General features: G+C 38.4%; 1 protein-coding gene across 2 annotated transcripts in view; it reads left to right on the top strand.

Annotated features, from left to right (window-relative positions):
* The window catches only part of ADK (adenosine kinase), a 536287-nt gene that overhangs the window by 47995 nt on the left and 469674 nt on the right, over window positions 1-18618 (top strand). For both annotated transcript variants that reach the window (XM_040242473.1, XM_040242472.1), the window contains exon 2: window positions 2326-2400. In XM_040242473.1, the coding sequence (XP_040098407.1) occupies window positions 2326-2400 (75 nt within the window). The remainder of the gene's footprint in view (window positions 1-2325; window positions 2401-18618) is intronic.

Raw genomic sequence — 18618 nt, 5'->3', positions numbered from 1 at the left:
GCTTAAAACTCAACATTCAGAAAATGAAGATCATGGCATCTGGTCCCATCACTTCATGGCAAATACATGGGGAAACAATGGAAATAGTGAGAGACTTTATTTTGGGGGGCTCCAAAATCGCTGCAGATGGTGACTGCAGCCATGAAATTAAAAGATGCTTGCTCCTTGGATAAAGAGTTATGACCAACCTAAACAGCATATTAAAAAGCAGAGACATTACGTTGCCAGCATAGGTCCATCTAGTCAAAGCTATGTTTTTTCCAGTAGTCATGTATGGACGTGAGATTTGGACTATAAAGAAAGCTGAGCACCCAAGAATGGATGCTTTTGAACTGTGGTGTTGGAGAAGACTCTTGAGAGTCCCCTGGACTGCAAGGAGATCCAACCAGTCCATTCTCAAGGAAATCAGTCCTGAATATTCACTGAAAGGACTGATGCAGAAGCTGAAACCCCAGTACCTGGCCATCTGATGGGAGGAACTGACTAATTGGAAAAGACCCTGATTCTGGGAAAGACTGAAGGCAGGAGGAGACGGGGACGATAGAGGATGAGATGGTTGGATGGCATCACCGAGTCAATGGACATGAGTTTGAGTAAACTTTGGGAGTTGGTGATGGACAGGGAGGCCTGGCGTGCTGCAGTCCATGGGTTCATAAAGAATCGGACATGACTGAGTGATTGAACTGAAGTGAATTGAAGAGTTTTTATTGTTTGCCTAATAATACACAAATTAGGCAGAGAAGTTCCTAATGAAATGATGGTCATATTTTACTGTGTCTACCTGTTGATCTTTCATTTTCTGAGGACTTATTTTCTTTATTAGACTTTTATTTTGATTATAAATGCCAATGTGAATAAATAAATACATTGTCTTTTATCCCTCCCTCATCAGCTTTCTTTAAATAGAAAAAGGGACAAATTTCCCACTGCATATTCAACCATAGTCGCCCAATCTGTGATTTTACTTTAGTCTTCTAAATCATTTTAGACTGTAAGTGTAGGCTGTACTTTGTTCTCCTAAGGAAACTTTGGTGTATCAGTCCTGTTGGTATTAATGATAATCTCCAAGTGGTGAGGATGGTAACTGGTTTGGAAGCAACTGGAAAAGAGCTTGAGCAAACTAGATACCAATGGGAAATTATTATGCAGAGGCGAATTTTATTGCAGTAACTAGAAAAATGCCCCTGATCGAGGCTGACCCAGCTATGCCTCCAGTCCATTTCTTGCTGTCAGTTGGTATTGCTTGTGGTTCTCAGGGTTCTATCTTTCCCTTAGTTTTGAGTGATACTGTAGTACTATGGAAAACAGACTCCCTCAAAGTCCCTTAAATGTAATCAAAAATTACACTCTCTATGACACCCACTGTAAAGGTCCCACTCCAGGCATTCACAGTTTTTCAAGGATAAGGCTGTTGCTTGAATTTTTCCAGGACTTGCTCTATGCTCTGCAATAAACTTTCATTAGTTCAGTATTTTACTGTCTAGATAGAATTAAATATTTATCATGTTGGTTGAATATATAAAACTTTGTTAAACCTTGAAAAAAAAAAACCATAGAATTTATTTAGCTTTCAATTCAGTTCAGTCGCTAGTCATGTCTGACTCTTTGCGACCCCATGAATCGCAGCACGCCAGGCCTCCCTGTCCATCAGCAACTCCTGGAGTTCACTCAGATTCACGTCCATTGAGTCAGTGATGCCATCCAGCCATCTCATCCTCTGTCGTCCCCTTCTCTTCTTGTCCCCAAGCCTTCCCAGCATCAGAGTCTTTTCCAGTGAGTCAACTCTTCACATGAGGTGGCCAAAGTACTGGAGATTCAGCTTTAGCATCATTCCTTCCAAAGAAATCCCAGGGCTGATCTCCTTCAGCATGGACTGGTTGGATCTCCTTGCAGTCCAAGGGACTCTGAAGAGTCTTCTCCAACACCACAGTTGAAAAGCATCAATTCTTCGGCACTCAGCCTTCTTCACAGTCCAACTCTCACATCCATACATGACCACAGGAAAAACCATAGCCTTGACTAGATGGACCTAATTAGCTTTAGTCATTAGCTATTAAATATTGTGGAAAAAAATCATATGATCTGGTTTCTTCTTTTGTTATGTTTTATTTTGTCCAATTTAAGTCATTCTCCCTTCTGAATGGCTTTATGCTACCTCTAAAGTTTATCCTACATGTATGTAATAGGCAAATCAAAGGTTTAATAATCTAGTATGTTAGGTTTATTTTCAGGGTAAAGTGAAGATATTTTTATATTCATGTGCGTTTTATACGTTACCTTACTCAGAGGTATTTCTAACTTGTATTTTGTTTGTGTTTTTTTTAGTGAAAATATTCTCTTTGGAATGGGAAATCCTCTTCTTGACATCAGTGCTGTAGTGGACAAGGATTTCCTTGATAAGTAAGTACTGAGCTCTTCATATTTACTATGTAAAACATACATCTAAGTAAAAACTGAAAATATTAGAGTTGAATTTGCTGTTTAACATCTTCAGTTGGAGGAAAATTCAGGAAATTTAATCCTGATAATGGCAAGTGCAATACCATTATTATTGAGTAATTGACCACAATTTTCCCTGGGAAAACTTTGGTACCTTTGTTCATTCCTGTTGCTCCTTTCATTTGAAGTTGATTCTGTTATTCTTTGCAAGGAAGAAGTATGTGATTTACTTAATGATTTAATTTCCACATTTTAAAATTAACTGTCAATGAACTAAATCAGCAATGGTACCATAGCATATGGGAGAAGGAATAGGATTGTAGAGAACAAGAAGAATATGTAAGACATAATTCTAACACTATGAATCTTGTTTCCCCCAATAGTAACTTTTGATATTGTTAATTGAGTGGAGAAATCATTTTATGTTTATTTATCCGTGGTCATTTGGTACAAGGGAAAAGTTAAGTACTAAAAAATACTTAATAATGAGAAATTAACAGCCCCTTCCTCTTAAACACCCCAAGTTCTATGCCCAGGGGCAACCACTTTTAAAAAATATTATTGATGCAAAATTTACTTAACTTCATAATTTTAACTATTTTAAGGTGTACAATTCAGTGACTACTAGGACATTGGCAGTGTTGTACAACTGTCACCACGATCTAAACCCAGGACATTTCATCACGTCAAAAAGAAACTTGTATCCAATAAGTGGTCATATCAATATTCCCACCTGCCCTCCCTGCCTTGCCCCAATCTGCCAGTTTAGTTTGTTTCCATGGATTTGCCTGTTCTGGATATTTTATTTCATATAAATGGAAGTGTGCAGTATGTGGCCTTCTCTGTCTGGCTTATTTTACTTAACGTGTTTTTCAGGGTTCTTCCATGTTGTAGCATGTATCAGTGCTTTATTCCTGTAAGGCAGAATAATATTCCATTGTTTGTATATACCACAGTTTTTGTATGCATTCATCCGTTGATGTAGTCATTGGTTGATGGACACTTAGATTGTTTTGTCTTTTGACTGTTATGAAGAAACCTGCTGTGAATATTTGTGTACAAGTTTTTGTAAGAATATATATTTTCATTTCTTTTGGGTTTATATTTTGGAGTAGAATTGCGAAGTCACATAGTAATTCTGTGTTTAGTTCTTTGAAGAACCACATGCTCACCAAAACTTGGTCTTTTCCCCTTTTAAAATTATAGCCATCCTAGGACTTCCCTGGAGGTCCAGTGGTTAAGACTCCATACTTTCTCTTCCAGGGGCACAGGTTCAGTTCCTGACTGGGGATTGTAAATGGAGTCATTTTCTTAATTTCAATTTTGGATTGTTCATTGCTCATATGTAGAATACAGTTGATTTTGAGGAATAACCATTTTTAGCAAATTCTGTTTTTTAATGTCTTGGAGATTAACTCCTTATAAACTCAAGTGTCACAGGGTCAGGCAAGAATTTATAATTGTGTGAATTTGGCTTATTGCAATATACTAGGAAATAGGTTAGGGATCCAAGGACAAACTGGAGGATGTGTCTTATCGTAAGACATTCAGATACAAATTTTAAAATACACTCTGCTAATCAGAAACACTCCTGCATACAATTATATTAATAGTTTTACTTCTTCTGGTTACCTTGTACTTATTAATGACATAATATTCATACATGAAAGAATTTTCTTGTATCAACTTTCAATAGAAGCCCTTGACTTCTCCTTATATACAGTGAATTGACCAGTGTCCCTGTTCTTCCCTCTGTTACTTCTCCTCTACTTTCTAAGTTTTGTTAACTTTCTACTTTAACTCCTGACTACTGCTCTAACTTTTAGCTTTATAAATTCTGTTTAATTATATTTTTATTTTAGTATTAAGATTGATATGTTTTCATTCTGTTAGCTATCTATAATTACATTACCAGTTTTGAAGACAAAGTGGTAGTGAAGATTGAAAATCACTTATCCATACTTAGATAGTCTCACTATGTTTATTCCTTTTTGCAGAATGAAATAGTGTGCTTAGAGTGTAGGGTAGGTTTAACATTTGGAATGTAATTAGAGTACTTAACTAAATTAACAGTAGAAAAAGAAAAATAATGTAATCATCTCAATAGAAAAACCATTTGCTAAAACTACTATCTATTGCTGATACAATTTTGTATAGGATTCTTAGAATAGAAGGGATCTTATTTATTTCTCATAAAAGTTTGGTTAGAGTAAAGCCTCATAACATAATTTCTAATGGTAAAAGTCTTTATACTTTTCCCTAAGATCAGAGACAATTCAACGATTTCGGCCCTTACCACTTAAGAATGTATACAATGGTCCTGGAGATTCTATTCAGAGCAGTCAGGCAAGAAATAAAAGACATCCAGCTTACAAAGGGAGAAATAAACTATTTTTATTTCTAAAAAGCATGATTATTTATGTAGAATAACTGATGGAATCTACAAAAAAGCTACTGCCTGATTTCAAGAATTATTTTAAAGTTATAGTAATCAGGCAGGGATGTCAGTGTAAAGTTTGATTGCATAGAATAGAATGTCCAGAAATAGCCCCACACATAAATGGATGACTGATTTTTGACAAAGGTGCAAGTCAGTTCAGTGGAGGAAGGATTGTCTTTTCAACAGGTAGTGGTGGAACAATTGAATATCAACATGCATAAGAAGGAAATTGTATTTTGTACCATATACAAAATTAACTGATAGAGCTAAATTTTAGGCCTAAAAGTTTAACATTTCTTTAGGATAATAGAGCAGGAAATCTTTGTGACTGTGATTTAAACAAGAATTTCTTAAACATAGAACACCAGAAGTATGTTCTATTAAAGAAAAAACTGATGAGCTGGACTTTTTCAGAATGAAAACTTTTACTGTTGGGAAGATACTGTTAGAACAATGAAAGGACAAACCATAGGTTTGAAGAAAATGTTTGCAAAGCATGTATCTGATAAAGAACTACCGGTGCGAATATATTACGAACTCTTAAAGCTCAATCAGAAAAGCAACAGCCTAATAAAAATGGGCAAGAAATTTGAACATTCACCAAAGATATACGGATGGCAAAAAACCACATGAAAAGGTACTCAGTCTCTTTCATTATTAGTTAGTTAGTTAGTTCAGTTGCTCAGTCGTGTCCGACTGTTTGCGACCCATGAATCGCAGCACACCGGGCCTCCCTGTCTATCACCAGCTCCCGGAGTTCACTCAGACTCACGTCCATCGAGTCAGTGATGCCATCCGACCATCTCAGCCTGTCACCCCCTTCTCCTCCTGCCTTCCATCTTCCCCAGCACCAGGGCCTTTTCAAATGAGTCAGCTCTTCGTATCAGGTGGCCAAAGTATTGGAGCTTCAGCTTCAGTATCAGTTCTTCAGCAGTGACTATTCCGGGTTGATTTCCTTGTTGTTCAAGGGACTCCCAAGAGTCTTCTCTAGCACCACAGTTTGAAGGCAGTTCTTCGGTGCTCATCCTTCTTTATGGTACACCTCTCATGCCTGTACATGACTACTGGAACAACTGTAGCTTTGACTATACAGACCTTTGTCGGCAAAATGATGTCTCAGCTTTTGAATATACTGTCTAGGTTGGTCATAGCTTTTCTTCCAGGGTGCAAGCATCCTTTAATTTCATGGCTGCAGTCACTGTCCATAGTGGTTTTGGACCCCAAGAAAATAAAGTCTGTCACTGTTTCCATTGTTTCCCCATCTGTTTGCCATGAAGTGATGGGGCTGAATGCCATGACCTTAGTTTTTTGAATGTTAAGTTTTAAGTCAGCTTTTTCACTCTGCTTCACTTTCATCAGGAGGCTCTTTAGTTCCTCCTCACTTTCTGCCATTAGGGTAGTGTCACCTGTATATCTGATGTTATTGGCGTTTCTTCTGGCTCTCTTGATTCTAGCTTGAGTTTCATCTAGCCTGGCATTTAGCATGATGTGCTCTGCATATAGGGGCTTCCTTTGTAGCTCAGTCGGTAAAGAATCTGCTGGCAATGCAGGAGACCTGGGTTTGATCCCTGGGTAGGGAAGATTCCCCTGGAGAAGGAAATGGCAACAAGCTCCAGTATTCTGGCCTGGAGAATCCCATGGACAGAAGCCTGGCAGGCGACAGTCCTTGGGGTCATAAGAGTGGGACATGACTTGGTGACTAAGCCACCACCACCACTCGGCATATAAGTTAAATAAGCAGGGTGACAGTATATAGCCTTGACATAGTTCAATTCAGTCGCTTAGTTGTATCTGACTCTGTGACCCCATGGACTGCAGCACGCCAGGCTTCCCTGTCCATCACCAACTCCTGGAGCACGGTCACACTGATGTCCATCGAGTCAGTGATGCCATCCAACCCTCTCATCCTCTGTTGTCCCCTTTTCCTCCTCCCTTCAATCTTTCCCACCTTCAGGGTCTTTTCCAGTGAGTCAACTCTTCACATCAGATGGCCAAAGAACTAGAGTTTCAGCTTCAGTATCAGTCCTTCCAGTGAATATTCAGGACTGATTTCCTTGAGGATGGACTGGTTGGATCTCCTTGCTGTCCAGGGGACTCTCCAGAGTCTTCTCCAACACCACAGTTCAAAAGCATCAACGCTTTGATGCTCAGCCTTCTTTATGGTCCAGTTCTCACATCCATACATGACTACTGGAAAAACCATAGCTTTGACTAGATGGACCTTGGTCAGCAAAGTAATGTCTCTACTTTTTAATATGCTGCCTAGGTCTTTTAAGCATCTTTTAATTTCATGACTGCAGTCACCATCTGCAGTGATTTTGGAGCCCCCCAAAATAAAGTCTGTTTCCATTGTTTCCCCATCTAGTTGCCAGGAAGTGATGGGACTGGATGCAATGATCTTCATTTTTTGAATGTTGAGTTTTAAGCCAACTTTCTCACTCTCCTCTTTCATTTTTATCAAGAGGCTCTTTAGTTCTTCACTTTTCTGCCATAAGGATGGTGTCATCTGAGTATCTGAAGTTATTGATATTTCTCCAAGCTGTCTTGATTCCAGCTTGTGCTTCATCCAGCCTATCATTTCGCGTGATCTTCTCTACATATAAGTTAAATAAGCAGGGAGACAGGGTACAGTCTTGATGTACTCCTTTCCCAATTTGGAACCTGTTTGTTGTTCCATGTCTGGTTCTAACTGTTGCTTCTTGACTTGCATACAGATTTCTCATGAGGCAGGTCAGGTGGTCTGGTATTCCCATCTCTTGAAGAATTTTCCTCTGTTTGTTGTGATCCATATAGTCAAAGGCTTTGGCATAGTTCTTAAAGCTGAAGTAGATGTTTTTCTGGAACTCTCTTGCTTTTTTGATGATCCAGTGGATGTTGGCAATTTGATCTCTGGTTCGTCTGCCTTTTCTAAATCCATCTTGAACATCTGGAACCTCACAGATCACATACTGTTAAAGCCTGGCTTGGAGAATTTTGAGCATTACTTTGCTAGCGTGTGAGATGAGTGCAATTGTGTGATAGTTTGTACATTCTTTGGCTTTGCCTTACTTTGGGATTGGAATGAAGACTGACCTTTTCCAGTCCTGTGGCCACTGCTGAATTTTCCAAATTTGCTGGCATATTGAATGCAGTATTTTAACAGCATCATCTTTCAGGATTTGAAATAGCTCAGCTGGATTTCCATCACCTCTGCTAGCTTTGTTTGTAGTGATGCTTCTTAAGGCCTCGTTGATTTCACACTCCAGGATGTGTGGCGCTAGGTGAGTGATCACACCATTGCGGTTATCTGAGTCATTAAGACCTTTTGTGTACAGTTCTTCTGTGTAATCTCACCATCTCTTCTTAATATCTTATGCTTCTGTTAGGTGATACTGTTTCTGTCCTTTATTGTGCCCATATTTGCATGGAATATTCCCTCAATATCCCTAATTTCCTTGAAGAGCTCTTTAGTTTTTCCCATTTTGTTGTTTTCTTCTATTTCTTTGTTTTCTTCTTTAAGGCTTTCTTATCTCTCCTTGCTGTTCTTTGGAACTCTGTATTCAGATGGGTATATCTTTCCTTTTCTCCTTTGGTTGTCTGAGGCCTCCTCAGACAAGCATTTTGCCTTGTTGCATTTCTTTTTCTTGGGGATGGTTCTGGTCACCACTTCTTGTACAATGTTATAAGCCTCCGCAGTCAATTGTAAAAATTGTCTTCCACTGTGGGTGCTTTCTTTGTGCTCCAACGTACTCTCTCTCTCTCTCATACATTCAGACATCTTGCGAGAGGCTTCATGGCTGGAGATAGAGGGTACTTCCTCTGTCTGTGAGGAAGTCGACATGACTAGTGAGAAACTGAGACTTGCCAACAACCATGTGATGTGAGTGAGCCGGAGAAGTGGATTCTCCATTGTCCTGTAAGCCCTGAGATGATTGCCATTCTGGCTGACAGCTTGACTGCAACCATGTGAGAGACCTTGAACCAGAAAAACTCAACTAAACTACTCCTGGATTCCTGACCCTCAGAAACTGTGCAGGATAATGAGATGTGTTTTAACCTGCCAGTTTTTGGGTGAATTTGTTACATAGGCAAAGAGCACCAATAAATAAGGCAAAAAAATTTTTTTCCAAACCCACACACATGCACACACCCATATCCCACATTCAAAACCACATTGGCATATTGACATGTGTGGGTTTGAAACTGCCAGGTAGTGTTTTGGGGGCCTCCAAGGAGCTCCAGTTCTTTATGTCTCAGTGCAGAACGACTTCAATGAGAGGCAAAGTGGTAGATACAAGTGATTTATTGGAATAGGATGCTTGTGAGGTTTACAAGTGGGCAAGTGAGATGGTATCATGTCCTAAGAACTTAGTGGGCTACAGTTTTATAATCAAAGAAAAAGTAGGAGGGGAAAAGATCACCTTTTTCTTCATTCTTTTTTTTTTAAGTTATTTATTTATTTTTGCCTGTGCTGGGTCTTCGTTGCTTCCTATGGTCTTTTCTCTAGTTGTGGTGAGTGGGGGCTGCCCTTTGTTGTGGTGTGAAGGCTTCTCATTGCAGAGGCTTGCTGCTGCGGAGCCTGGGCTCTAGACACACGGGCTCAATAGTTGTGGCACACGCACCCTGTGTGGGCCCTGGACCATATGGGCTTCCCATAGCCGTGGCTCATGGGCTTGGTTGCTCTATAGCATATGAGATCTTCCTGGGCCAGTGATCAAACCCGTGTCCCCTGAATTGGCAGGCAGATTCTTAACCACTGGACCACCAGGGAAGTCCCTTCCACATTCTTGAGTGCACATCGTGCTTCCATCATCAGCTCCTTTCTGTCAGGTGGGGGCGTTTTCAGTCCTGGTCAAGCCAGGACTGTCATGGCACCATGGCAAATTCATTTCAGGTCTCAGTACAATGAGGGTCTTTCACTTTGAAATGTCACCTTGCCATAAATTATTGTGTTTTATATGTGCAGAGACTTTGCCCTAGGGATCATTAATTTAATGAGCTCACTGGGCAGAATGTGGATCTCATGCCACCAGTGTTTTGTTGTTTGGGGTCGTGTTTCTGTTGCTAATCGAGCTTGCTTAGCTTTGTGCTTAAGCAAACCTGCTTTATTGAGTGATCAGTAACTTACAGGGGTCTCCCATACTTTTTTCTTTACTTACGATCCTCTAATAGGATTAACTGCCTAACTACTTTGTCCCTTTACTCTGTCCCTTTCAGGCTGAGCTTGACCAAAGGCTTGGTTATGCTAAAAGCCTATTTTTCTGAGGGTGTGTGTGTGAACCTTAGTGTTAATATCTGAAGTCTAAAGAATCTGTTCAGTTTCCTTCCAGAAAAGTCTTGCATTTTGCTTTCTGAAGGTTTCAGCCTGGCTGCTTTATTCTGAGTTGGCCAGTGAGAGGGGTACCTTAATTAAGTAGGCAGTTTCACCTTTCCCTCTTTACTTCCTCTGCTTTGCCTTTTGTCCATTAATTCAGAGATGCTTCTTTTTGGTTTCTTGAGGGAATAAACTGGTGATTTATCTCTATTTTAGGAATTGTAGGTTGTGATGGTGAGATGGTAGTAGTCCATTCCCTTACTTGTGGCTCCATGTCTTATGTGTATCTTCTGAGGTTAGCGTTTCTGCAGATGGACTAGGCTTGCTTATCATAAGCAGCTTCTTTCAGTTGTAATTGAGATTTTTGTTTCTTTAGTACTGCTGAGTTCCTCATCTGTTTTCATTTTTCTGAAAATTTGTGGAAACCTTTTGACAAGTACTGCTTAATTATTTCTTTTATATTATTTTTGATCCCATAGATGTTTGCTTTTTTTTTCTTTTTTGTACCTTTGTCATCATTTTAACAGTCTTAGATGGAAGAGTAGATAATCTTTCTGCCATATTTAAGTGGAAGTTCCAGGGATATGACTGTGTATTTCACTGTTATTGTATGTACTGTAGTAGGACATATACAATTACAGGAATTTTGAGACAAACTGGACTTTGGAGATAATTTAAATCTCTTTATTCATTTTACAGCAAAGGAACAGTCTCAGTGAAGTTATAGCTTTTGCTGTTGATTATAGTTAGCAGTGCAAGCCTGAGATGGAATCTGTATGTCCTGACCCTGTTTGTTTATTTTTCTACCACGCCACACTCACTACCTTTATTTTTTAACTAGATTGTTAAATTATCGGTAATTTAAACCTGTTGTATAAACTAAGAATTAACAACTACATACCAGATTTGGGGGATTCAAAATGAGTAAGCCTGGTTTCTTTGTCAGAGCAATCTCTGGATTAATAAAAATGAATTTCTTATTTTCTTTTAGTTCAGATCTTTTCTTGATTGCTGATCTTATCTTTTGCTTTAACTATTTAGCAGTTTGTATAATTTATGTGATGATCTCAACTTACAGTTTGTCAAACAAGTGGTGCTTTGAATAAAAGGTTTTTTTCCTTTGATTTATGATTTCCTTTGACTTTCTTGACTCTCATTACTGTCTTCTGCCTTCTCATTTCTTGAGAGGAAGCTCAATATTTTTTCTGTTGTATAGGTTTATAATTAAACACCTATAGCATATGCCTCACATCAGCATTTCTAAACATTGCTGGGGAGAGACAATTAAGAAAAGTATCTTAGTAAATTTTTTCTGTATGCGCTAAGCTCTTGGTGCAGAGGAACTGCACTATACCTTTTTCTTACATGACTCTCAGCACGGTGCTGGATATATGTTGGGCCCCTTGGTAGATAGCATCCGACTGAAAGATATTTTATGAAAGGCCTTTTTTAAAATGGAGTTTTGTGTTCAGTGTTGAAAGCTAATGAAGGAATTGGTATTTTCTTCACGTATATTTCTGTGAAGATACATTTTTCATGTGCTATGTTTGTCCAGTTTTTCAGCGCAGTTTTTTAAAGAACAAGAGCCATCATATTCCAATGGTCTTTGCATTTTGGACTGGTGTACACAAAGGGTTAAATCTAAAGGACCATAGAGAATCCATCTGAAAAACTTTCAAGGGTAAGGAGAAAAATAAGAATATAGTTATTTTTGACAATTATTATTTGACCATGAAGCATTTATTCAATGTGTATTAGGTACATTTTTTATATAATATTAGTTTCGTCCTCATGACAACTTCATGAGGTAGTTATCCTCATAAAAAATAACAGAGCTTAAGACATTTGTTCATGACCAAAAAATGTATCAGGCATTGTGCAGTAATTTGAAATACATGCTTGTTTTAATTGTAAACCTGTATTCTATATTTTCTGCTATCTTACTCTGGAAGTATTAATTTGAAATTGAAAAACTCAATTATACATCTAGATTTTTGGAGTGTAAATAAGTATATATGTAAAGGCTCATAGAGTTAATGAAATTCTGTTTTCATTTAATTATAGATATAGTGTAGATGAGAAAGATGTGTGTTATTTGCTCTAAACATTGTTCACGTTCAGTTTTAATTAGTTTATCAGTATATTAATAAGTTCTTTGTATTGTAATTAGCCTCCAATTAAAAGAAATAAATTAATTTTAAAAAAAAGCAAAAAAATAAAAAAAGAACAAAAGCAGAAGGACTCCAGAATTCTCTTTTTGGCTGAGCTTTGAAAACAATGAAGTTATGTGTTGGGAGGATGGTATGTTGCCTCCAGTTGACCTGTTTCCAGAATAGAGCAAGCATTGCCGTGATTCGGAAACATCAACTAGATAATTATTTGATATTCAAAAATTAAATTTCTTCTAGAGTTTCTGTTCTTTACTTGAAGATTATAAAGCTGGTGTTCCCTTGAATAAGAAAAAATTAGGGTCTTTAACTAAAAGAAAAGCAAAATTAAGTTAGTTTGTTTTGATGTAATTATTTGATGTAAATATTATAGCTGAAATTAAGTAGGAACACTTGTTATAGGAAGTAGACTATTGAAAATAATCTTTTCCAGCATCTTGAAGAGACACAGTGGGTGTGAGGAGAGGAGGAAATACAGAACATATAAATACTTCCAGATGAATATTGGTATAATTATGGAGAGTAAAGGAAAAGGAATATACTAATAGGGATGGAAAACAGAGGGAAGGAATTTGTAAGACAGATTTGCCTTAATTTTCCCTGACACCAGATAAATACCCACAGAAGTAAGAGAAATGAGAGAATTAATGAAATGGTAATTGGAAATAAAAATCATCATTTGCAATGAAAATACTCAGTTTTAAAAAGGGAAGCTAGAGTAGTTCAGGAAATATGTTTCTCTCATGGATATAAACTCTTAATAATGATATGAACCTTAGGTAAATCTTGATTAATGTAAACAAAAATAAAGGTATTACTTAATGTTTGCTCTAAAAGTACTAAGAGTAATAATAGTTGGTCATAAATTTCAGTGCTGATTATTTAGTGTCAGCAATTTATAGGTGAATCATTGTGTAAGTTATGATGAATTACTTCAATAAATGAGTGTATGTTAGTTTAAAGGTGAAACATTTGGAGTGTCAAGTAGGACTCTATATAAGGTTAAAAGCTGTCATTGTTTTGTTTAAAACTAATTGTGAGATGCTCTGACATTTTTGTAGTTAAATCTATATGTAACAATTTTGCAATATTTTCTTCTGCAAGTCATATCATTATGGTTTGTATATTTAGGTCTTTAATTGATCCTAAATTGATTTTTGTATATGATGTGAAGTAAGGATCTGGTTTTTAAAAAGTTTTCCTTATAGGGAATCAGTTATTATATTACTGTATTGTGAATAGTCTACCTTTACCCACTGATCTGCAATGCGAATTTTAAAATTTATCTGTAGTTTGGTTTCTAGTTTCTCATTGTTTTTTCTTTCTGTCCTTGAGCTTATATAGCCCTGTAGTTGTTTTGCTGGTAAAGCTTTATACTGAGTCTTTTTTTTGTTAAATTTATTTCTTTTTGGCTGTGCTGGGTCTTCATTGCTGCATGTGGGCTTTCTCTAGGTGCAGCGAGTGGGGGCTGCTCTCCAGTTGTGGTCTGCAGGCTTCTCACTGCGGTGGCTTCTCTTGTTGCAGAGCATGGGAGCTTATGGGCTTCATCAGTTTTGGTGTGTGACCTCAGTAGTTGCAGCTCAGAGGCTTAGTTACTCTGTGGCATGTGGAATATTCCCGGACCAGGTTTCAAACCTGTGTCCCCTGCATTGGCAGGCAGATTCTTAACCACTTGACCACCAGGGAAATCCATTAATGTTTTTAGATTATTGCTGGTATTTGGAAATGCTGCTGAATTTTGAATATTTCCTTTAGCTCAGTTACCTTTGCTTTTCGTTCAAAGAAAGGTGATCTTGGCCATTTTGATTAAAAAAAAATGAATTCTATATTCTTAGAATTTGAAATAAACTGATATTTGATTCTGAATCTTTATATTACTTCATATTAAGTAGCTGATTTTGAGTTGCTCTGGGGCTTCTTCAAATAAGACCTAAAATGTGGATGCTAAATGAACACAGACTCATTTATGAAGACCTCATTTTGCCCCAGATATTATAAGATGGTATTCCTTGTGGTTTCTCTGATATTTAGACCTGATTTTGAATATTGAGGAAAATGGTACTCTTAAGACTTACCTAAGCATACCATTCATTTTTAGCAGTTCATTTGAGCTCAGTACATATTTTTTGTAGCATCTACTTTGTGGTTAGCTTTTTGCCAAATAAATTTCTTTCCTTTAAGCAGCTAGTAGTATAATTGAGGAGACAAATGAAGAAAGAAATCAATTCATTACTGTGGCGTTATAGAATTCGGTTAAGTAGAAGGTAAGGTAAGGTGGCACAGTGGTAAAGAATCTGCCTGCCAATGCAGGAGACAGAGAGATGCAAGTTCGATCCCTGGGTCAGAAAGATCCCCTGGAGTAGGAAATAGCAACCTGCTCCAGCATTCTAGCCTGGAAAATTCCACGGACAGAGGAACTTGGTGGTCTGTAGTCCATGGGGTTGCAAAGAGTTGAACGTGACAGAGCACAGAGGCACAAGGTAATCTTAATGTATAGGTTAAAGTTGTGCTCTGGAACAACTTGTAGTTGTGTGACAATCTGGAAGCTCAGTTTCCCTGTAAATAAAATAGGAATACTATATCTCTTGTTGTTGTTCAGTTGCCCAGTTGTGTCCAATTCTTGGTGACCCCATGGACTGCAGCATGCCAGGCCTCCCTGTCCCATACCATTTCCTGAAGTTTGCCCAAGTTCATGTCCATTGCATCGGTGCTGCCATCCAGCCATCTCATCCTCTGATGTCCTCTTTTCCTTCTGCCCTCACTCTTTCCTAACATCAGGGACTTTTCCAGTGAGTTGGCTGCTCACATCAGATGACCAAAATACTGGAGCTTCAGCTTCAGCATCAGTCCTTCCAGTGAATTATTGGACGTAGTACTCCAATGAGTATTCAGGGTTGATTTCCCTTAAGTTTCACTGGTTTGATCTCCTTGCTGTCCAAGGGACTTTGAGAAATCTTTTCCAACACCACATTTTGAAGGCATCAACTCTTTGGCATCCTGCCTTCTTTACAGTCCAACTCTTACACCATGAGTGACCAGTGGGAAGACCATATCGCCCTGACTGTATGGACCTTTGTTAGCTGAGTAATGTCTCTGTTTTTCAATACATGGGTTATGTTAGGCTGGTGTAAACGTAATTGTGGTTTTGAACTGTGAATTTTAAATCATTATAACTAGGCTCAGACACATCTTTATTACAAAATAGGAACCATTACAGTCAACACACTTTTGTTAATGAGAGATAAGCTTGTTTATTCCTGTAGTGTAAATGGTTGACACTGAGCTCTTTGGCAACTTCTCAAGTAGTTGTAAGAGGATCAGCTTCCACGAGCCTCTCGACTGGTCCTTGTCAGCTTCCAGTGGCCAGCCACTATGCTACTCACCTTCAACGCTTTTTGAACCACCACGTGCTCTGTGTTGGTTAGCAGTTCCTGGGCCAAAAAGTGTTGTTGATGTTGGGAGTTGTCTCTGCTGCTTTTATGACCCATTTTGAACTTGAATAAGAAAATTGCTCAAATTTGCTTTTTGTCTAACATCATTTCCCTAGTCTAAAATAAATGTAAATTAAACAGTAAGGCAGAAAGTGAAGAGGAACTGAAGAGCCTCTTGATGAAAGTGAAAGTGGAGAGTGAAAAAGTTGGCTTAAAGCTCAACATTCAGAAAACGAAGATCATGGCATCTGGTCCCATCACTTCATGGCAGATAGATGGGGAAACAGTGGAAACAGTGTCAGACTTTATTTTTCTGGGCTCCAAAATCACTGCAGATGGTGACTGCAGCCATGAAATTAAAAGATGCTTACTCCTTGGAAGGAAAGTTATGACCAACCTAGATTCAAAAGCAGAGACATTACTTTGCCAAGAAAGGTCCATCTAGTCAAGGCTATGGTTTTTCTAGTGGTCATGTATGGATGTGAGAGTTAGACTATGAAGAAAGCTGAGTGTCGAAGAATTGATGCTTTTGAACTGTGTTGTTGGAGAAGACTCTTGAGAGTCCCTTGGACTGCAAGGAGATCCAACCAGTCCATTCTAAAGGAGATAGGTCCTGGGTGTTCTTTGGAAAGAATGATGCTAAAGCTGAAACTCCAGTACTTTGGCCACCTTATGCGAAGAGTTGACTCATTGGAAAAGACTTTGATGCTGGGAGGGATTGGGGGCAAGAGGAGAAGGGGACGACAGAGGATGAGACGGCTGGATAGCATCACTGATTCGATGGACGTGAGTCTGAGTGAATTCCGGGAGTTGGTGATGGACAGGGAGGCTTGGTGTGCTGCGATTCATGGGGTTGCAAAGAGTCGGACACAACTGAGTGACTGAATTGAACTGAATAAGTCACTTCCCAAAAAACAACATGAAATGAGAAATATGCATTATAATGATGTGTAACATAACCACATTAAGATGTATTCCAGTATCAAACGACAGAGTTCCGCAGTGCAAAACCGTAATTATTTTTGTACCAGCCTAATAGCAGGAATATTATAATATGAAGATTGAACAAGATAATTTATGTATTTTCCAAATGCTAGCTGATATTATTGGCTGCTGAGGAGCTTGGAATGTGTCTCACATCTCTGTTATATAGACAGTGGAGACAACTTCAGGGAGTTAATAAGCAAGGGGATGACATGGTCAGATTCATGTTTAGAATTCTATAAATCACTGTGTCTGCAGTAGATCTGGGGGTGTGAGGGGATAAATTAGAGGAGGCTGTAGTATAGACGTGTTGAGAGATGGTGGCCTAATCATTATAGTTAGAAAATGGTCAGGAGAAAGTTCAATAATACAGTGTTATAAAGGTAAGATTTGATTGATTTAATGAAAAGAGCAAAGGAGTCAGGAATGATGTTCCAATGTTTAGTTTTGGTGAATTTAACTGAATTAGGGAGTATGGAAGGAAGGACATGTTAGAGGTGATGAAGAGATTGGGTTCAGGTTTGTTCATGGATGAGATAAATATGTGTTATCTCGATGGGCATATTTAGGAGCGTCTGATTTATGTGTCTGGTTGATAGAGGATTCACGGTGGGAGAGACATATAATAAAGGTTATATTTAATTGTACTTTGAGCTAATGCCATTCAGTAAATGTTACCTGTTATTACCATTATCATCCTCATTATCACCACCAGTACCACCATCATTATATAGGTAGTGTTAATTTTTCTTTGATAACCTCCAAAAATTAGTTTAATACTGCTCAGAAGGCCTAAGTCTCGTGAGAGAGGCACAGCCAGAGCCTGCATGCTATATCGCTTTAGTCGTCTGCCACTCTTGGTGACCCTGTGAACTGTATAGCCTACCAGGCTCCTCTGTCCATGGCATTTCCCAGGCAAGAATACTGGAGTGGATTGCCATTTCCTGCTCCTATAGGTAGTGTTTAAAGCAACTAATAGATAAGCCTTTCTAGAGGAAAGACATGAAATAAAAAGAGAAGTGGGGTGGAGGATAAAGCATTTAATGGATGGGTAGATGAATTACAGAAGGAGATGGTGAGCTTTTATTGGGAGCACTAAGACCAGGTCTTACAAAGAATAGTGAGTTTGTATGACAGAGTAGTGAATAGTATCAGATGTAACAGGTTGGTAATATAAAACCTACAGGGAGTCCACTGGATTTGGCAGTACAATATGAATGGTGACCTCAGCTAAGTAAATCACAGTGGAATGATAGAGAGGGACAGAAGCCAGATTAAAATGTACTTAGAAGTATATTGAAAGTGTGATACAAAGTTGGCTAGCTTTGTTGAAGTGGTTCAAGAGCCACGTGGTGACATCTTACAAGTACCAAATGTTAAAAATTTCCTTTAATGAAAATATCTAGCTAGTTATTATGAATAATTATCAGTGATGTTTTTAAAATACAAAAGTATATTTCTGTGTTGAGACTTTAGCTTTATTATTTTTCCTCCTGTTTTTTCTAGCTGAATTTTATTTGTTTATTTTTTAAAATAAATTTATTTTAATTGGAGGCTAAGTACTTTAGAGTATTGTAGTGGCTTTTGCCATACATTGACATGAATCAGCCATGGGTGTACATGTGTTCCACACCCTGAACCCTCCTCCCACAGGCCTCCCCATCCCATCCCTCAGGGTCATCCCAGTGTACCATCCCTAAAGCACCCTCTCTCATGCATTGAACGTGGACTGGTGATCCATTTCACATATGATAATACACATGTTTCAATGCTATTCTCTCAAATCATCCCACCCTCGCCCTCTCCCACAGAGTCCAAAAGTCTCTTCTTTACATCTGTGTCTCTTTTGCTATCTTGCATACC

This window comes from Oryx dammah, unplaced genomic scaffold (genome assembly GCF_014754425.2).
Source record: "Oryx dammah isolate SB20612 unplaced genomic scaffold, SCBI_Odam_1.1 HiC_scaffold_6, whole genome shotgun sequence".
Taxonomy (NCBI): domain Eukaryota; kingdom Metazoa; phylum Chordata; class Mammalia; order Artiodactyla; family Bovidae; genus Oryx; species Oryx dammah.
This window is presented reverse-complemented; position numbering and strand designations above follow the sequence as displayed.